This window comes from Capsella rubella, unplaced genomic scaffold, assembly GCF_000375325.1.
Source record: "Capsella rubella cultivar Monte Gargano unplaced genomic scaffold, Caprub1_0 scaffold_3, whole genome shotgun sequence".
In the NCBI taxonomy this organism is placed as follows: Eukaryota; Viridiplantae; Streptophyta; class Magnoliopsida; order Brassicales; family Brassicaceae; genus Capsella; species Capsella rubella.
Window position 1 is genome coordinate 14,015,281 of NW_006238921.1, and position 23,651 is coordinate 14,038,931.

The window sequence follows — 23,651 nt, forward strand, 5'->3', positions numbered from 1 at the left end:
ATCTTTAATATTATCTCCTGATTTGTACCACATTTCGTTTACAAACAACCTTTTTCGTTTTTTTGTTGGCGTTTTCCCTTGCAATTATAACTTCGAAAATATTAATATTTTTTGTAAACCAATTCTAAAATCTTTAATAGTGTGTGTATAAATAATCACAAGATTTCAACAAATAAACACATATATAAACACGAAAATTAATCAAGTCATTGTTCAAGAACTCACACACACACACAAAAATGATGAATTTGTAATTTTACAGTACTTACAGACACAAATAAATTTCCTCTAATAGTAACCCTATAGTGATTAATTTTTTACACTTACACTTATACACACACACACACACATATATATATATATATAAAAGTTGAAATATAAAAAAGTGATTAATTTTGCTCTAATAGTGATTCTCTAGGATTTGGGCTAGTAAAACTGACGAGGAATTCCCAAGTAAAAGCGCAAGATTCTCTCGCCAAAGGCGATTTCTTCGTAGCAGTTTTTTAGGCCACAAAACAACCTCCATCAACTCAGATCTCCGGCCGGCGCTGGCTTCTCCGGCGTCGGTCGGTCCTTTTCTGTTTTCTTCTAGTTTTCATCTTTCCTTCTTTACAGATTTAAGTAATTTACTTGGCAAAATCAGAATCTCAAGTTCTCGTCGTTTTATTGATGATGGTGGTATATATGAATTCGATGAGAAATAATTTCACGGCTTTAATTCTGGTACCATCTCTGACTTGGGTAGCGTCTCAACACATTCATATTTCGTTGGGAGTTTTGAATCCAAGTTTGACAAGCGTCGCATCGGTTGGTTTCAATTGTGAACGGTTTTCTTCTCAATTTTGTTTTGTCCTTCCGTTTGGTAGGTTTATTCCCGGCGTTTGCCGGTGGAGTTTCCGGTTTGTAACCGGTGAATGTCCTTCTGCTCATTGGTATGGAGGTTTCACTTTGGTTTTTGATCCCGGAATTCGTACAGTAACAACTTTACTTAACGGTTTTGGATTTCTTAGAGATTGTATAGGAAATCATGAAATCATTTTTGGAATTACTGATATTCTGATGACTTTACCGGTGGATTATATACAAGAGGCAGTGAAGAATCATTTCTTCCTTGTTATGATGGCTTTGCTTCCACTGAAAAAGAACCATTGCATTATAGATCTTCAATTGGCACGATGGTGGACTGTTGGTGATGATGATTGTTTTGTCGTATCAAACTCATCACAAATTATTTCTTTATTGGAAGTAACCAAGAATGTATTACTATGTCAAGGTCTTTGGTTCTCTTCGGTTAGAATGATGCATTTTTCAGATTCTGGTATGACAATCTCCTCAGAGGATGCTACAGTCAAAACTACTACTACGGTACACTTATTTATGATTTTATTAGAGAAAATTACAGAGTTGAGTTTCTTCATAAGGACTTTGGTACGGAAGTTTTGGTGCCACCATGTCTACATTTCAGAGTTATTTATGGACACATCGGGTTTAAAATTACAGTCTGTGAACATAAAGTTCAGCCACAAGTTGCTGCATGCCGATCGTAACAAAGAGAAATCAAATATGAAGTTGGACAATAACGGATCTATTGGTCGGTTAGCGAGTAAGACTACTCTTTAGAAAGCATCGTCAATCTCCCTTCTGCTGTATTTTTCTTAGTGTATGACATATATCTGCGTATGTAATAATTGTGCTCTAGTAATTCTGTAAATTTCTTTGTAATAACTCATTTAAATCAATGAAAAGCTGTTTTTGCCGAAAAAAAAAAAAAAACTGACGAGGATTGTTAGGCCGAAAGAGAATGCAAAATTTGGACGACCTAATCGTAGTTTCACTTAAATAAGCAAAATATGTTAGGCTTGACTTTTCAGAATTTTAAAGAGAGATTTAAAAGAATCCATTATATCTCTGTCAAAAGTGGCATTGTTTTGTTTTGATTTTTTTACTTCATTAACTACTACTCGACAATAAACTGACCACAATTATTTGAAGAATCCAAGTGCACCAATAGACTCACCCTAAATATCTAAAATGCCATTAACTCAATAGATTCTTATACGATGTTTCACAATATGTGTGTATGTTTCTACTACTGCATAGGTTTTGTAGCCAAAACTCAATATACGATGTTACGTTTCAAAATTAATTGGACATGGTATCCTATATCATTCATTTTGTCCCTATCCAAATGCTTGACAAAAGTATTACACTATATATCCTTTACTTTTACCACATTTCGATTACTTATCTATCTTAAACGTTCCAAAAAATCTATACCATCATAAATTTATGGAGTGAAGATAATACAAAATTACACTAATATTTATAGCGCAAAACAAATATATAACTAAATATCCAATTTTTAATAGATGTTTGAATGTATAACATTCATCAATTAATATGAAAGATATCGATCCGAAAAACCTTGAGACATTCACGTATATAAAAAATGTGATATTCTCTTTGCGTATACTCGTAAAAAAATCTTTAATGTTATCTCATAATTCCCAAATTTATACAAGAAAAATAAATATATATAGATGATGAAAAAAAAAAGAGAGAAGCTCAAAAAAGAAAGAAAGTAAAATGGAGAACATGGATATCGTCGAGGGAAGCTACCTGCCTTGTGAGATAAAAAAAGCATAAACATAAAAAAACCATTAAAGTCTCACCCACACACACAAACACAAAGTTCCTTCTTCATTTGTCTAAAAGTGTAACAACAACAACACTACTTACTTCTTCTCATAACTCCCAAATCGCCAAAACGCCAAACGCCAAACGCGGAACGCCAATCACTGTTTCTTTCTTACGTTACCTAATTCTCTGTGGTCGACCTCACCGTAAACCTTCACCAACCCAAAATTTAATTCTTCTGTGTTTTTATTCACAAAGTACAAAAAAACAGACAGATAATTATATATTTATATCTCTCTCTCTTCTCTCTCTCTCATCATCTCTCTTCTCCTAAGCTCTGTCTCTTCTTCTTCTTCTTCTTCTTCCTTCTCCTCTTCTGTGCCATTGACTCACAAATGAAGTACATTCGAAGCAACAGCTTGAAACGTCTCTTCTCCTTTAAACGACGTAGTTTCGACTCCGACTCTGAGAACTCGAACTCGACTCCTCACACGGCTTCTTCCACCAAATGCGTCGAGGGTTTTCAAGAAACAGAGCAGTTTCAAAGACCCAAATGGAAATGTTTCTCCTTTGAGGAAATCTACGACGCAACCAACGGTTTCAGCTCAGGTCAACAAAATCCCTCTTGTTTGGTCTCGTTCTTCTAGAAACTTCACTTCCTAATTAAATGTCACTAAAAAGGGTTTTGGTCTTTATAATATTTGCAGAGAACTTGGTAGGTAGAGGTGGGTTTGCAGAGGTGTACAGAGGGGTGCTGAGTAACGAAAACTGCGAAGAGATAGCTGTGAAGAGGATAACAAGAGGAGGCAGAGACGATGAGAGGAGAGAGAAAGAGTTTTTAATGGAGATTGGAACAATCGGACATGTCTCACACCCTAATGTCTTGTCTCTTCTTGGTTGTTGTATTGACAATGGTCTCTATCTTGTTTTCATCTTCTCTTCTAGAGGCTCTGTTGCTTCTCTCCTTCATGGTAAGTAACCACAATTTCTCTTGAACAAGTTTATGTCCCTTATGATGTGTTGTTGTTACAGTTCTTGAAGTTGTGTTTGTTGTGTAGATATGAATCAAGCACCATTGGAGTGGGAGACAAGGTATAAGATTGCAATTGGGACAGCAAAAGGGCTTCATTATTTACACAAAGGTTGTCAGAGAAGGATCATACATAGAGACATTAAATCCTCTAATGTTCTCTTAACCCAAGATTTTCAACCACAGGTCCTCTTTTGATTATACTGTTTCATTGTTCTAATCATTGAATTATATAATATGAAAAAAAGAATCAATGATTTTGTAGATATCTGATTTTGGGTTGGCAAAATGGCTGCCTTCTCAATGGTCTCACCATTCCATTGCTCCAATTGAAGGCACATTTGGGTACTATTTACTCCAAAGTTTATTTCTATTTTTAACAAAGTTTTTTAATAATAATAATAATTAAAATTCATTTCTAAAAATAAACCAAACAGGCACTTAGCACCAGAGTACTACACACATGGGATTGTAGATGAGAAGACTGATGTATTTGCTTTTGGTGTGTTCTTGCTTGAACTCATTTCTGGTAAAAAACCTGTTGATGCTTCTCATCAAAGCCTACACAGCTGGGTAAATATTCTAAATTTAACCCCAATTTTATTTATGATTTATCGGTTTTATTATCTCACAAGTTATCTTCTTTTTTTTTTTTTTGGTTTGACTAATTTCCAAAACTGCATATACTTCCAAAGTGTGATTGGTAAAAAATTTGGAAAAATTTGTACAGCTGTTTAATCATTTTTTACATCATAGAATTTTACCAATCAAAACTTTGTACTCCACCAATAATAATAACTCAACATTTTAGATGTTTTAGGTTAACCCTGAACACCTAAATATCATTACAACCTAATAAAATGTATTATGATAGACTTTATTGTTATATATTTCGATGTTTATATAAATATTTATACATTGAATTTTTATTGTAATTCAGGCAAAACTGATTATAAAAGAAGGAGAGATTGAGAAGCTGGTGGATCCGAGGATCGGTGAAGAGTTCGACATCCAACAACTTCATCGAATAGCTTTCGCGGCATCTCTCTGCATCCGATCTTCGTCTCTATGTCGACCTTCCATGATCGAGGTACGTTCATTAAGCTCATTAATCATAATTATTAATAGTAATTAAGTAGTATTACTTCAATATATATTTGGTAGTTTTAATTTTCTTCGTATTAGAGTGAGTCATTAGTTTGTTTTCTTCCCTTAGCTTCATTCATATAACTAAAAACCTTATTTGGGCAACTTAAGTGTCATGAAAACTATAGTTTGTTTTTTTATTGTTAAAGAAAAAGTTTAGTATTTATGATTGGTTTATAAAGAGACGTAATCGTGTCGATATGTTACTCAACGATCGCTTTTCTAGTTAGCTCATCGGCTGCGTGACCATAAAAAATGTCTTTGGTCATTAACTATAACCATCTTTATTTAATAACGACATATACATCAAACATTTATAATAATGTTATGTTGCTTTTTCTTTGAGCACCTTTTGAACTTTTCAATCTAATTAAAAACATAGTAGTTTATAGGATCGACGACCTATTTCCCCCCGAGAACTATCACATCGTATCAGAACAACACAAAACTTCACTCTCGTCTTTAGTCTCCCCGAATTGATAGTTCTATTGCTAGTTCCACCCGAATCAAAAGTTCTATCTCTATTTCCACCCCGATATCATAGTTCTCATCCAATTTTCCAAATGTGTGGGTTTAATCGTTTAAAAATTGGGTTACTGTTTTGATTAACCGAAGAACGAATCCAGTGACCGGATTAAACCTAATTCGACCCGATTAAAAAACTTAACCAACCCGATTACAAAATTAAACAAACAAACCCAAAAATCAAAAAACCCCAAATCGATTTTTCCCCTTTCTCTCTCGAGAAACCCTAGTCGAACCCTAGAATCTGAAATCGAATCGATTCAATCGATTTCTTCTTCTCAATCGAGTTTTTCTTCTTAATCGAGTTGTTCTCTCTCGTGGCGCATGCGATGGCGTTAGCTATTCCCGAAGGCGACATCCCTCCTGTTGAAGAATACGATCCTGAAGCAGAGGATCGAGATGAATCGTTCGTGGAGAAGCTTGCCCAAGATTTCACTGAAGCTGAAGAGCCAATCCTTCACGATGTTTACCCAGATAGCGACGACGAAGCTGGAGAACATCGTGGTGGTGGAGACAGAGGGACACACATCAACCGTGGAGATGGGACGATGTACGTAGGGCAAAAGTTCTTCAATGGGATCGCGTTCAAGGAATGTGTCACTGATCATGCATTGCTAACAGGCTACAATTTGAAACAATACAGGTACGATAGGGATAGACTCGGGTTTAGGTGTGTAGGTGCTAAGGGTAAATGCGAGTGGAAAGTGTATTGTGCATCTTTGCAAAATGAGTCAATGTGGAAGGTTACACGATACAACAATAAGCATATCTGTGTTGCTAATGGAGAATGTGAGATGTTTAAGGTGCCAGTTATAGCAAGGCTGTTTCTTGACAAGATTAGAGAAGATCCTGAGTATTACATGCCTCAGAAGATGGAACAGATTATAATGGAGAAGTGGAAGATTTCGGCTACTAGACCTCAGTGTCAAGCTGCTCGGAGAAAGGCCTTGGCTTGGATTGAGCTGGAGTATGATAGTCAGTTTGCACGTCTAAGGGATTATGCAGCTGAGATATTGGAAGTAAATCAAGGGTCTATTGTGGAGGTTGACACGATTAGGAATGAAGCTGGCCAGGACATTTTTAACCGCTTCTATGTGTGCTTTGATGTGTTAAGGAGAACTTGGAAAGAGAGTTGTAGGCCACTAATTGGAGTGGATGGTTGTTTCTTGAAATCAAAGATCAAGGGTCAGTTATTGGTGGCATTAGGAAGGGATGCAGACAATGCTATTTATCCAATAGCATGGAGTGTTGTTCAGGTTGAAAACACTGACAATTGGCAATGGTTTGTCAAGAGACTGAAGATTGATCTTGACTTAGGAGATGGAGATGTGGGACTTAAATAGCAAGAGGAGTGGTGTTGAGATGAAGGAGAAGCACAATGAAGACTTGTCTGTTTTTTTGTATGGTCTTATTGTGTATTTAAACCTGTTTAGGATGGTCTTATGGTTTTGTAAAACTTAACTAATGTTCTCTTTTGAAACCTTGATGTATGGTTTTAGCAAACTTAACTAATGATGTTCTGTTTTACAATCGATTTAGAGTGTCTTTGAAGAAGCAGCAAACACAGAACATTACCAACCAACAAAGACAATCATAATCCATTACAAATAAACACCAATTACCAAGCATTACCAAAGAAAATCCATTACAAAACAAACAAGCATTACCAAAGAAAATCCATTACAAAACAAACAAGCATTACCAAAGAAAATCCATTACAAAAAAAACAAGCATTACCAACCTAAAAACACGATCATCTCATCCAACTAGCTTAACTATGCCAATCATGATCATACAACCTAAGACAATCCCAATTAGCATCTTATTCATCCTTGCTTGCATTAGTGATTTCACATCTTCAACCTTCTCACATAACTCTTTCTCAACTTCCATAACCATCTTTTTCTCAAGCTCCACCATCACATTCTTCTCAAGCATACCAATCTGCTGCTTCATCTTCTCAACCTCATCCAAGAGTGCCTCATCCACCCACTTGAAGACATGATTATCATTCTCAAGCTATTTCAAAAATTAGAACCGTAATGAGAACCAAAATTAGCATATCAAGCAACCCAATCCAAAAGCAAGGAAAAGAACTCGCATTACCTTCTTCGCATAGGCATATCCACAACGAACATATCTTCGACAAGGATTTGCATCCGAGTGAGAGTTTTTGGCCACAATATCTTCTCCACACCAACATCTCTTGGGCACACCAAACACATAAGTCCTTCCTCTACCTCGCACATGAGATGAAGAATTCGAAGCTCCTGAGACATTACTCATGATTCTCAGAGTTCAATTTGGGGATTTTCGATTTTGGAGATTTCGATTTTTAGGGTTCTTGAGTTTCAAAATTGGGGATTTTAGAACGTTAAACGACTATCTGTTATAATCTGGATAGCTGGATTCGGGTCGGGCATGATTTTTAATCGGGTCTTAAATTGGTTTCAAACCGTGTTTCTATGGTTATCTATCGGGTTTGGTTCGAAAACCATGTAAACCCACGCGATTGGGGAAATAGAGATAGAACTTTTGATTCGGGTGGAACTAGCAATAGAACTATCAATTCGGGGAGACTAAAGACGAGAGTGAAGTTTTGTGTTGTTCTGATACGATGTGATAGTTCTCGGGGGGAAATAGGACGTCGATCCAAATAATATATGAAAAGATCAATTACCGACACCTAATCTTAATCAGAATCACATACAAAACAAAACAAGCACTATAGTTCTATTGTGATTATTGTTAAATAATGAATGATTATGAAGAAAAAGGTATTATGAAAGAGGCTCATTTACCGACACTTAACTTTAATCAAATGCTAGACTAGATTAGCTGCCCTTTTATACGACTTAATCAAGAAAATGTTACTGCGTTCTAAATTATATAAGATTGATTGTTATAATATATATTCATAATTGCTGTGTTTATGATACGCATTTAGGTATTAGAAGTGTTACAAGGAGAAGACATAGAGAAGGAGAAATGGAAAATGGAAGAGGAAGAAGAAGTGAAAGAAGAGTTTTGGGGATATGAAGATCTTGAGGATTGTGAATGTGATTCTTCAATCTCACTCTCTCCTCCTGACTCTATCTCTAATCAAAGCTCTTCACATCGTAGTCGCTAGATCTAAAAATATATTAGTTGTATAATGTTGAAAAATCAATTTTGTTTGTCTCTTTCTTTTTATTGTATATATATATTTGTTTAGAGTTGTCTATTTCATAAACAATTGAAGTATTCAATGAGGTGTTTTATTTTAATTTTTGGATGTCGACAGATTACAAAAACTCTATCCAAGAGTTTGCAAACTCTTCCCATAGTTATGATATCATCATCTCAGTAGAAGACGATAAGAGCTAGGGTCACGTTGTTTTGCATTTGCTAATTACATTAAAGAAAACACAAATCGTTTTTAATCATCAGATCTCTTTTGAAAATTGTAATGCACAATGAAATAATGAGTGGTCATATCGAATAATGTTATTACAGTCTACCCAAATTAAGAAGTCGATATATATATATATATATATATATATATATATATATATATATATATGTCTTTAAGATACCCTGACTCAACCAATTTGAGCATGCCACAAACCTAGGATACCATATGATGATCAATGAATGATTCTAATCTAAAACCAAAAACATTAATCATTGTGTATTTACATAATTTGTTTGTTTATAATAATAATGGAGTTCTTGGATCAATACAAGAATAATAAGTTAAATGTGGATACTTGTTTGGTGGGGGAGCCCATGACAGGTGTACGGCACACACAATTATCTTTAAGTATATGCTTTTGTGTGTTTACTGTTTAGTGTTTAATGTTAATACGATAAGCCATTTGATCTTTATATCGTCTTCGTCACTTAACTAGTTGAGCTTGAGTGTTACAAATAGTTTTATATATGCCATCACTATTTTTGGTAGCCAAGGAACCATAATACTAACTAGGTAGACGAGTTTAACTTCTTTAATTGGCACTAATTTAATCTCTTAATCATCCTTTTTGTGGTTAATAAAGTTTCTCTGCAAAGTTGGCTAGCCAATTCAACCACATCTCTATTTATTTACTTTTTTAAATTAGAAAACTTGAATTAGTCTTGGATAAATAATTTGTTGTGTTTAAGGACAAACAATAATCTTTTTTCTCATCTTTTTCATCTCTTTCTCAAAAGTAGAAAGCTTTTCCAATACGTAACACAAACCTTACAAAAACTATTGTCCTACATGCATGTGGAAATAAAATTAAAAAGTTTAGTGTCCCCAAGGCAATAACCTTTTTTGTGTACTTGAAGAATAATTACCTCAACATACTGGACCACCCAAAATAACTTATAAAACTATTTATTTTGTATTCTCAACTTTTCCTAATAATGCAAGATGTTACTAAGCAAAAATAAATAATATAATGCAAGATGTTTGTTGAAATATTTGGATTTAGGAATAATTTTCTTCTGGTGGGTTAGGAGCACCTGACTCGTTTCACAATTATTGAGAATCTAAAGTAAAAAAAAGCAAAGGTTCCAAATTGTTTTGCTTTGATATATTTTTGTATCAGTCAAACCGAACACACTTGGTTAGAATTAGAATCCTGCATTTTTTGAGCCAAAGTATGGAAGGAAGGTAGCAACAACATAGACCGAACCGAATCTCACAATAACAAAAAAGCTACAAAATTTCATGAACAAACTCAACAACTTTGCTAACCAAAGATGGCTGCAAAAAAAATGAGCTCTTTTGTATAAACCTTATAAAACTTTTCTTTGGTGTAAGTAAGGTCTCATTCCACAACGGCTGTTCTTTTCTCCATTAGGGACTCGAAGAACTCAGCACATAATTTCTCTAGTGGCGGGAAATTTAGAGTAGAACCGCTGAATATCGTTTCCCACGGTCTCTCTGACGATACAAACGGTGTTGCCAACGACTCAGCATCCTCCATTCTCTTCTTGTCGTAGTCAGGTAACTGCCCATACAAGGATGTGTACCCGGCGTCTCCTAAAAGATAAGAGACTTTCTCGATTAACAGCAAGCTAAATTCAATAAAGTTTGTTTCTTACTTTGTTTAAGAGCTTTCTTTTACCTGTCTCTTCCTGACCAACAAGACCGTCATAGTCAACAGCGCTACGCTCGTGTGACTCATCGCTATTGGGATCGAAAACAACATACTCATGGTTTCCATTTACATATGCAAGGCGAACCTGAGTCTTATCTCCTTCTAAAAATGAAATTGATCCTCCCTTAGCCTGAAATTTAGACATGGTATAACTCATTGGCTTTATCTCTCCTTTATAGTTACGTATATGAGCAGGATTTTTCTTTTGTCATACCTGCATCACAGTCCATATAGATACTGGCTTAGGATCTGATCCGTTAAATAAAAGAATGGCACCATCTCTACTGCGGAAGATATTCTCCTTAGATTCATCCGTTTTAAAGGATTTTGGAATCAGAGCCAATACTGCAAAAGACGATGAATCCACTGCGGAGGTGACAGCTACAAAACCAGAAGAGAAATTGGCTACAGAAAACTTAACAAGAATATCATGGAGAAGTTAAAGAAAGTGTTGTAATGTATACCTTCTATGCGTAATCCATATGACCATGACAAAGATAGCTTTGATGCATTCCAAACAGACAATTCAGGTCGCGGAAAATGAGATGCAGCAACAAGGAACTCAGATTTCCCAGCAAAACAGAGCTTTGTGATAGGCTGGAATAAATTGGAGGTTTAAACTGAGAGGTTTAAGCATTCATCTTTGTGAAAAAGGTTCCAATTTTTTAGTGGACAACTGCAAAATTAATTACCGTCAGTGTCGCTCCTAGAACAGACAAGAGTATGTTCTTGTCTGGATTCCAAAGCGTAATAACATTCTCAGCCGCAACAGCCAGAACAGAGCCATCCCCTGAGAAAGCAGCAGCAGTCATTGGCTTCTTCCTGCAAAGGAACGAGAATATTAAATTTTGAGGAAATAATACGTGAATGTTGAAGTTTCCTAATTCATACAGAAGCAATTACTTGTAAGAGCCAACTGCGTGACATATCCAGCTAGAGTCCTTATCCGTCTGATTCTTCTCGCTGTTGCAAACCCAAATCTGAAACAGCAAATCTGATATCAATAACAACAAAAAAAGAAAAAAGAGATACACAAAGAGATGTATGTAAAATCAGTTTAAGAACTACCTTAAAGTCCCCACCAAACGATGTACTAACTGCCATGCGCCGGGTAGGGTGAAATGCAATGGCTGAGACACCGGCATCCCTGTAAGATATACAGAAGGAGAAAAATTACTCACTGTAAAGGACATTGTTTGTAGACTAAATAGGAGAAATCGATATCTAGATTTGCTAGGTTTATAATGAATAATAAATAACAAAAAAATTGGGTAATGATGAAAAATGAAGCAATATCCATTAGCAGGGTGAGTTATAAACCTGTGAGGTTCATATACGATTGTGGATAAGGTGAAAGTTTTACTGTCTGGTTCAGACATCCAAAACTTGAGGGACACTAAGCCTCCTATGCCGTCTTCAGGAAGTTTCACCTCGGTTGTACTCATCACTGATCCATCGAGGGAGAGAGCAACCGCTGTCACCACAACCTATTACCATATCCTCAAATTATCACCAATTGAAAAAAAAAAAAATAGATATAAAACCATATATAACGGCAAGAAGATGTACTTACTGTGATTTCATCACCTGGTTGATGGTTTCTCTCACAAACTTGAATCTGCAAAACCATTAGTTACAATAGTAATCTGACAGTCAACACATCAGCATAGAGAATTTTATAGACAACAGAAAGTGGAAAAGAGCTCATTAGGGATATATTTGAGCCACTAACCTCTGATATTCCTCGGTCATTAAGAAGATTGTATAGCTGAACACAATAATTCTCTGTGCACAAAGCAGCTATGCCCGAAGATCGATCAAAAGCAACCGTACTAGCCAAGCCTTCATACATCCTAGGCAATGATGGGGGAGGCTGTAAACATAACACACATTGAAATAAATTCCAAAGGAAAAGAAGATCAAGAGAGGTTAGCAACTTCCCAGATTTAGCAGTTAGTGGTTAATTAATAAGTTTCTAAGACAAACCTTGATTCCAGAAATGGTCCTTAAGATCTCCATCGAAGGCATTTTTAGCAAATGGATCTGATTATCTGCACAAACCACCTGCAGCTCTCGTTCTTAGTTAAATCAGAAAAACATTCCTTCTGGTTTCAGCAGGCTGTGTGTTAGATGGGATTAAAACAGTAGGCTCTGACTGACTTACAGAAGAAAGAGTTGGATCTTGAGACCACATGAAATACAACAAGGGAGACCCTATTCTTGGTAAAAATTTCTTCTTCCCTGTGTCTAGCTGCCAAACAACAAGTACCCCTTCCCTTCCCCCTAAAGAGTCACAAAGCACAAACAAGTCAGGGTAAGAACTCTGGAAGTAAATATCAAACAATAAGTCTTTTTTTCATGACCTATTAGTTTGTTAGGCTGATAAACTAATGGATATTAGCACAACATCATATAAACACAAAAACGGGAAATGTAAGTGCGAAATAACTCGGTTGCACCTGAATACAAATATGCTCCATCGGAAGAGAAATTAAGGACATTAACTTCAGCAGAGTGCCAGTGCCATGTAGTGCAAGATTCAGCATCATCTTCACCTCTCACTCCAGCGTTATCCAAATCAACCATTGCTCTCACTTTTTTCTTTTGATTACCTAAGGCAAGTTTTCTATTACCGACTCCTCTCCAAATCAACACTCTTCCAGTCACATCTCCAGCAACTACAATTCTCTCCGTGGGATGAAAAGCAAAAACATTGATAAACTTCGAATGATGTAGTGTCATCTTCCTGGAAACCGCATGCCTTGATCCCCCAGAAGGAACATCCCATATATGAATTTTGCACTTGTGCCGGATTCCAAAAAATTCTCCCGAGGGACTGATAACAATAGATTCTGGTTCTGCCGTCTACACAAAGAAATAAGAAAATGATGTAAGCTTGCACAATCCAATACTTTAGACAACAAGTCTTACCCCATAAGACCACTACAAAAAACTAACCTCTTTCAAAGTATCTCCACGAGGAATACGTGGTTTAGCAAGATTAAATCTTCGAATGTGACCACGCAACTCTTTAGACCCTTCTTTAACCACACTTGTATCCTCAACCGAAACATAAGCAACCAACTTATCAGATAATTGACGGCGTTTATCAATTTGTTGTTGAGGTTCACTCAAGAGAGAAGGAATAACCTAGAAGATCAAACAATACACAGATACATTCACAATCACAATCACAAAACACTAATCAAAAACCAAAAAGCATTCAACTTTTTTTTTAAAACTCACCATAGAGTAAATCGGATGCTGGGCCTCGATGGTTTTCAAAAGCTCAGGTCCTGAGAAATCCCAATGACGAACTGTACCATCAAGAGAGGCAGTCCAACAATAACAAAGTATCTTTTGAGCAGGACTCGATGCAGGAACAACGATTAGAGTCGTTACTGGAGCTGTGTGACCTTCAAGCGAAGTAACCTAAAACAATATTGGCAAAGAAATGTATCAAACAACGATTCTAATCGAAACCCTAAAATCTCGGAGAAGAATCAAAAAGATTTGGTACCTGTAAGCCAGTGGCGGCGCTGAAAACAGAGACAGTGTTTCCAGTGCAAACTAGGAGCTTTTTAGCGTCGTTGGAGAATGAAGGAGGTGAAGTTACGTAGCTTCTTCCACCGCGTATCATTGTTAGTTTCTCAATTTTCCGGCGAAGAAGAGGCGGAGATTTTGGGGAAGAAGAAGATGAAGATGAAAGGGAGACACGCAAATTTGCAAAAGCCCTAACTAAACCCTTTTTTTCTTCGCTTGTGTTATTTTTTTCCAACTTAATTTTAAATTCCAATATTATTTTCAATCGGTAAAAAATAGAAAAGACGTTAAAAACATTTGAGCCGTTGTCCGAAAGTATTTGGGCCTTTTTAATGGGCCTTGAATATAGCGAGGCCCGTAGATCCATAGACCCCGATAAATGATTCATCCATCAAATGAATCATAGCAAGTAGAATTATTTTTTTTTTCTTGACAAAGAACTTGTAAACTCTTTTGAATTGAGAGACATATAACATAAAAATTTAGAATATAATGATATTATAAAAAAAAAAAGGTAAATAAATGTTATTAAGCTTACAAGAAACCAAATGATGAATGCTGCATCTCCATCTTTTGGTTTGGAGATTTCACCATTGTTATACATAAAACTACAAAGAGCTGCTGCTGCTACATACATAGGTTTTAAAAAATATACCAAAAGAGACCTCTAAGGCTACAATGGATTCCATGATCAATCATCTGAATAACACTTTCGTCAAGACTCAAATCTTTTTAACTCTCTCAAGAGAACAGGTTTTGGAATTTGGCCAAATGGGAACGATGTTTATCATATATGGTTTACTTATACACTCTGTGCTTTCCCCGGCATCTCCTTTGCGTTCACAGCCTTCATATCCTGCGTGCGATTCAACAAGATGAGTGCTAAGTCCATGAGATGTATTTGAGGAACATATACACTTGATCAATGACCAAAGAGAGCAAGTCCAAAACCAATCCATGATGTGTTTTTGGCTACCAAACGCAATTCTAATCATTGATATAGGGTGAAGATCAATCAAGCTTCAAATATGTTGTTCATTAGCTTAGAAGCAAAAAAGCAAGAAGTAAAGGGCCAAACATAAAAACACTCGAACTAGCTTTGCTTCAAAGCTTACCAAAATGTACAGACATGAAAAAAAACATTGTCCGACCAACCAGTTAACTAAAAGGATGATGAATCATGTGGACTAGAGGACTCGATATCGATAAGAAACTAATAGAAAGATAGATTCAAGAACCACAAAAACTAGAAACTTAGAGAGAGAATGAAAAGGAAACAATAAACACATTCTATGAAAAAAGAGGATAAAGGAACACTTACTGATCCTTTGCTTTCGTAGTACTCATCCAAAGCCCACTGATACTTAGACTGGTTTAACCCAAACCATCTCACCAAATGATCATCCACACTTGAATGAGCTGTAGTCAAATTGTTTAAGCACACACAAACACACACAAGAATGTCAAAGTCACAATCTAATTGCTTTCAGAACCAAACCACCGAAACAGAATGAAAATCAAGATTTCATGGTACATTAGCAAATACTCTACTATCCATTTTACTTCACAAAGATAGAAACTTTACATCTATTTCCACCATTCTCAGTTTAATTTCCTAACCAATCAATCAAAAGGTATCAATATAAAACCAATCTCAAACTCAAGATCCGGAAATGAGGAAACTTTATACTCAAAAACAGTTAGATATTTCATCAGATTCCTCTCGTTTCTTACCATTCTGAACCTTGGTGACGGCGTTTTTCAAGAACCCCAAAACCGAGCCATCCTCTCCAGAAGCAGCCACCGATTTAAACTGCTGAGGCGGAGGAAGAACAGGAGGTGCCATCACAGGCTTCTGAGACACGGCAGAAGGAGATTCAGGTGGCTTAGGAGTAGCCGGCGGAGTCATAAAGACAGTGTAAGGACCGATTTTTCCTATAACAGGAGGAGGTGTTGATGGGTCTTTGTTGATCGGCATCTTGAAAATGGAAAAGAAAATTTCAGACAAGAATCTGAGGAAAGAGAAGAAGAAGAAGAAGAAGATGAAGAAGTAAAGGTTCTTGCTTGCTATGCTAGCTGCTAGTTGTAGTTTGCAAGTTGCAGACAGTGATAAAGTGAAAGATTGGTTTCAGAGACAGAGAGAGTGAGTCTTTTTTTTTTTGGTTCGTCTCTTTTCTTCTGTAAGTGTAAATGTACTTTACTTTTCACACTCACCAAAGAGTCAAAGAGACTCGTCACATTTCTTCCATTGCTTTTTCCGACGAATCTTTCTTTTTGATTATCTTTTAGTCTTAAATTTCCTAATAAATTGTTGTGTAGTGTGAGCCGTGGAGAGAAGATCCAATCAAACACAATCATTTAAGGATGTTTTGTCTTAACTAATTTTGGTTTATATTTCTCGATCTTAAAATTAAAGTTGAATGAGCTAAACAAAAAGGTTTGGATTTTTTTCTTAAGATCATTCGGCCACTTACAAAAAATTCACTAGAGAAGACAGGTATGTACAATCAAATTCGTAATATTACATATACAACAAAAAAAACCATTAAGTCAACAGATGAACAAAACATGGACGTATCATACTCACCATGTACAGAGCAATATGAACATGTTTTTGATCAATGGTATAGATCTTTCGTCCCAAAACATCTAATAAAAAGCCATTAACTTCATCACTTTGATCAACTGCTTGCAGTTGTAGAAGTTGCTAATAACAGTTCATGAGCTTCGTTTAGCATCCATTCTTCACCGGTCTGGCCACCTAAGACGACCAATCGAGTTCCTCCAACCACACAAGTTGTGTGTCCCCACGCAAACCTCGGTGGACTTCCCTGAACATTCAGTATTCTCCATGCCGGTTTCTCCTCTGTTGGATCAAGAAGATAAAGCTGAGAAGCTGAGTCAAGCCCTGCAACCGAACCACCAAAGATCAAGATTCTACCACCGGGAAGGCTGATCGCCACATGATCCAGCCTTGGTGGCGGAGCTGCCATGCCTCCCGGGAGGGTAGATCCATACCCAATCACAGGTCTCCAACTCGGCTCATCCTCGCTAAGATCCATCGTGTATACATCGTTAGAGCGGAATCTCAGAGAACCGTTTTTCGCAAGACCGCCAAACATGAGGATCTTGCGGTCACCGTAGACAGTTAGAGTATGTCCGAGGCGAGATGGAGGAGTCCATGGAACCGGTATTTCCCTCCAAGTTGGTATATCCATCGAAAGGTCAAGCAGGAACGTATCGCTGAGTAGAGCTCCTGAATCAGCACAACCACCTGATACTATCAGCTTAGTGCCATCAAGTGTGCATGAACTGTGCCACGATCTTGGTATCGGAGGGGCCAATCCGGATACTTCTCTCCAGTTCGGCGGGTCTGCATCAAGGTCTAATAAGAACACATCGTTGAGTAATCCATGACTCCCATAGCCTCCAAACACTACTAAACGAGATCCATTGACACAAGAAAGCGTGTGACCCCAACGACCTGGAGGAGGAGAGCTGACCAGAACAGATTTCCACTCAGGAGTACTCGAGCCAAGGTCCAACACAAATGTATCATTCATCGGCTGCATATTCACACCTTCCCCACCAAAGATAACAATCCTGTTCCCAACCGCGCATGCGCTGAAATTACACCTGGAAGGCTCAACAGTACCTCCAACCGAAAATTTCCTCCATGCTGTTGCTTCATGTGTGGTGAACTCTCGGGCCAGTCGCACCCAACCGATCCTCTTTGCACCAGGAACACTCTCAAGAACACGTGTTGCCTCAGTACCCCATGTGTTTTGACAGACCATTCTCCATACATCATCATTCTTTGTCAACTCATTGAGCCGCCGACACACACAACCAACCGATGCAATATCACCAGGAGTCAACTGTGACAATATCCTGATAGCTATGACCTCATCACTCAGTTCAAATATCCCACAGAGTCCACGAGAAACATTACGCTCTCCGATAGGTAAAGCAGTGGTGAATGAGCGAGATATTCTTGGGATATCTTTTGCAGATAAATCAGGAGATGGGCCGAGATCAATTTTTGCATCTGTGAAGAAGAGAACACCTATGAAATGAGTGATTTCATCTTCTTCACGGATAGGGACTAGACGCAGCTTGTTCATCAAGGGAGATCCATCTTTCCGAAAGTTGAGCAATTCGCCTTGAAACTCAATGCCATTTTCTAGACATTGTCGCATCTTCGACACAACTGTAGAATCTACCATTGGGTGCCTTCTTTTAGCATATGGTCCTCTACATTGCAAGAACCGGCTGCCAAAACAGATCAACAACAGCGCAACTCAGATACAAAACCCTCTTTTCACTTCATCAGAGTAAATAACTAACAACTAAACAACTATCAAACTATATGCATAATTAACATGAGAAACCAGATAAAAACCACTTCAATCCGACAATAATGGATTCCACAGAAACATACATACTTAGACGAAGACCAATACCCCAAGTCTATCAAATCGGGACATGTGCGAGAAACTATCAAAGGTGGCAGTTTCTAATCAATAATACAGAGCCAAACAAATCACCAGAAACTTGAATCTAACATATAATCCTCACATTATAGCTTTGCTCCTCTACTAGCAACTTCGAATTCAATAACAAGTCCATGATTCCAAATGGTTGTTCTAGCCAAGAATACTAAAAAATATGTCAATATAACCAACAAGAATCATAAGAATCAATCGAAATTTAAACTTCTGTCAAAACAGGTTCCAACAAGCTATATTGTAACATCGTACCAATAACACCAAAAAAGGTATAAGATTCGCTACAGTAACAAAATCATCGCCACAAATTTAGGGTAAAACTCACCAATTTCGACCAATAACTTCCTCAGCTCGATACCCAGTAACCATCTCGAAGACAGTGTTAACATAAATGATAGGGTTATCAGGTTCAAGAGCATCGCTGACCACAAACCCACACGGCGCTGTTCCAGGAAGACTACCAACCGGAAACGGAATCGCTCCGTTATCTCCGCCGAACCATCCATCCTCTGCAGCCACTTCATCTCCGCCGCTGAGATCGGAATCACTATCCCACTCCATTTGATTTTGCATACACACCCAGACCAAAATAAGAAAAGCTTAAGACTTTAGAAAAACCCACGAATCGTCTTCCTCACCAACAGGAGAAGAGACCCAGAAGAACAAATTTTGATTTTGAATCGAGCAGAGTAAGAGAAAGAGGAATCTGATATTTGTTAATCGAAGTCTCCACAAAAAAAAAGCTCAAAACTTTAGACAAACCCACGAATCGTCTTCGTCTTGAGCAACAGGAGAAAAGACTAAGAAGAACAAAAATTTTGAAATTGAATCGAGCGAAGAGAGAGGAATCTGATATTTGTAGGTAATGGAAGTCTCCACCGCCCACTTCTAGAGGAGAAGAAGAAGAAGAGAGATGATTCGGTCGGTCGATGACTCGGATCTTCTCAGTGCCTCTCCTTTTCCATCTTTAACCGGACCGGTTACTTAATTTTACCTTCCGGTTTAATTTACCTCTCCGGTTTACACAAAATATCCTGTGAGAGATTTTGATAAGATTTTTTCGTGGTTTTACCAAAAAACACTGTTGTTGGTAGTTTCAAATGTCTCTCTAGATATGAACTCTCATTCCTACAAGTACAAACACACATCAATCAATGTGTACATCCATATATCTAAATAAAGAGTATACGATTCAATGATTACTAAAGTTATACTTTATGCCGTAACAAAACAAGAAGTTGTACTCTATTTGTATGTACATGTGTAATAAAATGTTTGTTTGAAAGCCAAAATGTAAAATCACATAGATATGAAACAAGCAATAAGACATAATTAGTTGATATCAGTTTAAATCATAAAGCCAAACATTAAGCTCATGATCTTCTCATCTAAAGAGTAGAAACATGTAATTTTTTTTTATTCGTCCTTAAACATCAAAGTTTTGCTTAATATAAAAGTGAATGAAATGTAAAATTCAATACAAATAAGAAGAAAAAAAGAAACCCAAATCTACAAAAAGAAAATAAAAGAAAAAATATGTATATAACTGGTTTAGGATTCTAAATTCTCACGTACTCGGAGAGCAAGCCGTTGAATAGACTGATCATCAAAGCTGGCATCAAAGGTCTTAATCTTATACACAAAATCCATTGCTTCACTATACTTCCCTGCTCTGCAATAACCATCCACTACCATTTTAAAAGTCAGCTCATTTGGTCTGCAATTGTTTTTCACCATGCACTCAATCACATCTTCTATCTCTCCTAGCATTCCCATTGCCGTGTAACCCGAGACAAACGTGTTGTAAGTGAATATGCACGGTCTGATCCCGCGCTCTGTCATTTCAGACAGCATCCTAACCGCTTCTTGCATCAACCCTCTTCTACAGAAACCTTTGATCACCGTGTTGTAAGAGACCAGGTCTGGTTTCAACTGCGATTTTTCTAGGGTCTTAAGGATTTCTTCGGCTTTCCAACACTCTCCTCTTCTTACGTACATGTCCATGAGGCTGTTGTAGGTTACAAGATCCGGGTTCATCCCGTCCTTGCGAATAGACTGAAGAATCGCCTCTGCTTGATCGTACATGTTGTTCCTAGTGAAAATGGAGAGCATTGAGTTGAAAATCACCATGTCGGGTTTGTATCCGTGCTTTTTAAACAGTGTGAATGCTCTCTCTGATCCCGCTAGTGCTCGGCATTTGAAGTTTGCGAGAAGTAATGTTCTCAAAAGCATCCAGCTCGGGAATATTTGGCCCTCGTTTATCCCGTCCTCGATTCTCTCTATCCCTAGATAGTTCCCTCCTTTAGCATAACACTGAAGCATCAACGAATAAGATGTTTCAGTTGGTTTGAAACCTTTACTTTTCATGTCTGAAATCACATTCTCGCCTGATCTCCAATCTCCTTGTCTAGCCAAGGCATTAAGTAACGCGTTGTAAGTCGTAACACAAGCGTTGAAACCTGCTTTTGTCATCTCACCATACATTTTTGATGCATCAACCTCTGAACCACATCGCCCATAAGCACTAATCAGCGTGTTGAATGTATCCCTATCAGGTTCAAATCCGCAGCTCTTCATTTCACGGAACACCCGGTTCACGAACTTATCCATACCCTTATTCCCACACAGAGCAAGCATTGTGTTCCAAGTGGCTCGATTAGGGGAACACCCATTAGACTTCATATCACATAACATCTTTATCATTTCATTGGATCTCGACTTTTTCCCCAACATACTAAGCACTGCATTGTAGGTGCAAGTATTCGGAACACAACCGGCTTCTTTCATACTATAAAACAGCTTCAAAGCCTCGTCCTCTTTTCCCGCCTTTCCATATGCATCAATCACTGTAGTATATGTGATTGCATTCGGCATTACACCTTTTTTTGTCATCATCTCAATGACACCAGCAGCTTCCTTGCTAAAACCGGCTCTAACATAAGCTGCAACAAGCTCATTGTATGTCACAGAATCAGCTGGGCAGTTTTTTTCCTCCATCTCCTTCAAAACACTTAATGCTTCTGTATAAACTCCTGCTTTACCAAAAACTTGCAACAAAGCATTGTAAGTTACAGTTCCAGGTTCATAGCCGCACGACTTAAGTTCAGCGAAAAAATCCTTCGCCTCTTTTAACAAACCTTCTCTTGCACAAGCAGATAGCACAGTGCTACATGTAAACTCATCAAACTTCAATCCTTTGCTTCTCATTTCATCTAAAACAACTAGAATTTTCCTCCAAGATCTACCCATTTTCCCGAAAACATCGAGAATGACGTTGTAAGTAACCAGAGTTGGTGAAGGTCCAAACTCTTTCATCCTCTCAAACAAATTGATTGCCTTTTCATACTTCCCTGTGCGTGAATAAGTATGCAGAATAGTGGTGTAAGCGCGAACATCGAGCAGATATTCTTGTAGGGGAATTTTATCGAGCAACTTAGCTGCAACAGAGTATTGAGATTCTCTACTTAAAATCCTAACTAAGATTTCGATAACTTGATGATCTAGCTTCAAAGTTCCAGAATTCGAAGGTGAAACTAACCATTCAAACAAAAAAGCAGCTCTTTCCCAGTGCCCAGAATCATCAAGACCCTTAACCAAACTGACCAAATCAGTTCTAAGCAACTCCGATTTCACAGAATCAAAGAACCTATTCAATCCGGGCAAAGGCTGTTCAACAATGGAATTAACCAAGACAACTTCTTTCTTACACAAGAGTTTCAAAGACCCACCTCTCTCATTCCCAATTTCACCACCCAGAACAGAACTCGACATGGGTTTCGACGACTCGTGCCGCCATTTGTGAGTCGACGACGACGAATCAGTGGAGACTTCGAGAGAAGGGAATCGAGCAGCGGCATGTCTCGGAGGCGTGGAAGAGAGGTGAACGAGATGGTGAAGGAGTGAATCGAGAGGGAAAGAAGGAGGAGAAGGAGGAGGTAAGTGAAGAGTAGCGGAGCTGAATTTGATGGATTGGTTAGGGGATTGAGGAGATGGAGATCTCTTGGTTTGAATTGGGTATGGAGGTTTGTGAGGGAAGAGTGCTCCGTCCATTGTTTTGGGGGAGATGATGATGATAATGGTGGATGAAGGAGAAGAGAGTGAGAAGAAGAAACAAAGTTAGCGCCTTTGGGGTTTTCTTTTGTGGGTTGAAGTTGGGATTTTGAATGGCCGTAAGTGAAAAGGACTCATCTTTATCGCAAACAAGATTGGCCTTTCGAGATGATGCGTTGCTTACTACGAGTCTTGCGAACATTTTTGTTTCCAAACCGTACGACTCTAAAATCTCAATTAAACTGAACCGAAGCATACCAACACAAACCGAATTTAAACCACTCGGATTGTACACGAACTAGGAAAAAAAAAATATTGACTGCAATCTGGTATTTTCTTTGAATAAATTAAAACTTTTAAAATTTTTCAATGTATTATATTATATTAATTATAAAAATATTATAAATTTTCATTTTTGAAAAAAATCATATATTATAAATATTTAAGTTTTATATAATGTTTAAAATATTCTAAATATTTAAACTGTAAAAAATGGAAATTATTATTAATATTATAGGACGGGACAAGTTATAAAAAAGAATATATTGTAATATGTTTTCAGCGGATTATATGATGGGTGAGTTATAAGTTGGAATAGATTTGAATTGATATCATTAAAAAAAATACTATTAATCTCATATTTGAAGTAAAAAATTTATTTTATTATTTTTTAACAACAATATTATATGAAATATATAATCAAATATTAATATTATAACATCTTAATAATTATTAATTCCAACAAAACCACCACTAAATTTTAAAAATGTGAATTAAAAATAAAATGTTTGGATGTTAATACAATTCTAGATGAAACAAAAAATGTTTGTTGGACAGTGTATTACGAGTTTGCGACCGTTGATTTAACAATAACCATAGTAACCGACGAACCGAAAATATCGAATATTTTCCAATGTTCGAAAGACAGGAAACATATATTTTCTTTTGCACCATATGTTTCACTAATATTTAATTTCAGGCACTATACTTTTGTTTGGTGCTTGGTGACAGTACTAATTACAAAAACACACGCACGTGATATCTTTCCTAGCCCGTCAGATTTTTTTTTTATTTTTTTAACTT

The 23,651-nt window shown here is 37.1% G+C and overlaps 6 protein-coding genes across 7 annotated transcripts; 1 reads left to right on the forward strand and 5 right to left on the reverse strand.

Moving 5' to 3' along the window:
• The first annotated feature begins 2,938 nt into the window (after window positions 1-2,938).
• LOC17893790 (receptor-like cytosolic serine/threonine-protein kinase RBK2) lies at window positions 2,939-8,606 on the forward strand. 2 transcript variants are annotated; one of them, XM_023786667.1, is made up of 7 exons: window positions 2,939-3,246; window positions 3,345-3,608; window positions 3,696-3,853; window positions 3,933-4,012; window positions 4,105-4,240; window positions 4,608-4,757; window positions 8,286-8,606. In XM_023786667.1, exons 1-7 carry the CDS (start codon window positions 3,033-3,035, stop codon window positions 8,466-8,468), a joined length of 1,185 nt encoding a protein of 394 aa, XP_023642435.1. In that variant the 5' UTR covers window positions 2,939-3,032; the 3' UTR covers window positions 8,469-8,606. The 2 variants fall into 2 exon arrangements, with proteins under 2 accessions (XP_023642435.1, XP_023642434.1); XM_023786666.1 differs by lacking the exon at window positions 8,286-8,606 and adding an exon at window positions 5,678-5,981.
• LOC111831645 (uncharacterized protein At4g04775-like) lies at window positions 7,080-8,276 on the reverse strand. The gene is made up of 2 exons (XM_023786668.1): window positions 7,445-8,276; window positions 7,080-7,357 (listed from the first exon to the last, which is right to left on the reverse strand). The coding sequence occupies exons 1-2, from the start codon at window positions 7,622-7,624 to the stop codon at window positions 7,097-7,099; spliced, it is 441 nt and encodes a 146-aa protein (XP_023642436.1). The 5' UTR covers window positions 7,625-8,276; the 3' UTR covers window positions 7,080-7,096.
• A 1,269-nt stretch (window positions 8,607-9,875) lies between the features above and the next one.
• LOC17893962 (WD repeat-containing protein 75) lies at window positions 9,876-14,214 on the reverse strand. Its single transcript, XM_006296912.2, has 16 exons — window positions 13,988-14,214; window positions 13,714-13,899; window positions 13,426-13,617; window positions 12,927-13,332; window positions 12,632-12,750; window positions 12,454-12,531; window positions 12,200-12,340; window positions 12,041-12,085; window positions 11,788-11,954; window positions 11,536-11,614; window positions 11,371-11,447; window positions 11,160-11,289; window positions 10,932-11,064; window positions 10,682-10,848; window positions 10,435-10,597; window positions 9,876-10,349 (listed from the first exon to the last, which is right to left on the reverse strand). The coding sequence occupies exons 1-16, from the start codon at window positions 14,105-14,107 to the stop codon at window positions 10,135-10,137; spliced, it is 2,418 nt and encodes an 805-aa protein (XP_006296974.2). The 5' UTR covers window positions 14,108-14,214; the 3' UTR covers window positions 9,876-10,134.
• Window positions 14,215-14,487: 273 nt separating this feature from the next.
• Window positions 14,488-16,270, reverse strand: LOC17891319 (actin cytoskeleton-regulatory complex protein pan1). The gene is made up of 3 exons (XM_006298742.2): window positions 15,745-16,270; window positions 15,332-15,429; window positions 14,488-14,866 (listed from the first exon to the last, which is right to left on the reverse strand). The coding sequence occupies exons 1-3, from the start codon at window positions 15,986-15,988 to the stop codon at window positions 14,813-14,815; spliced, it is 396 nt and encodes a 131-aa protein (XP_006298804.1). The 5' UTR covers window positions 15,989-16,270; the 3' UTR covers window positions 14,488-14,812.
• A 210-nt stretch (window positions 16,271-16,480) lies between these two features.
• Window positions 16,481-19,431, reverse strand: LOC17892536 (adagio protein 2). The gene is made up of 2 exons (XM_006297181.2): window positions 18,844-19,431; window positions 16,481-18,282 (listed from the first exon to the last, which is right to left on the reverse strand). Exons 1-2 carry the CDS (start codon window positions 19,089-19,091, stop codon window positions 16,692-16,694), a joined length of 1,839 nt encoding a protein of 612 aa, XP_006297243.1. The 5' UTR covers window positions 19,092-19,431; the 3' UTR covers window positions 16,481-16,691.
• Window positions 19,432-19,899: 468 nt separating this feature from the next.
• LOC17893409 (pentatricopeptide repeat-containing protein At2g18940, chloroplastic) lies at window positions 19,900-22,695 on the reverse strand. The gene has a single exon (XM_006296925.2). The coding sequence runs from the start codon at window positions 22,566-22,568 to the stop codon at window positions 20,070-20,072; it is 2,499 nt and encodes an 832-aa protein (XP_006296987.1). The 5' UTR covers window positions 22,569-22,695; the 3' UTR covers window positions 19,900-20,069.
• Window positions 22,696-23,651: the final 956 nt, after the last annotated feature.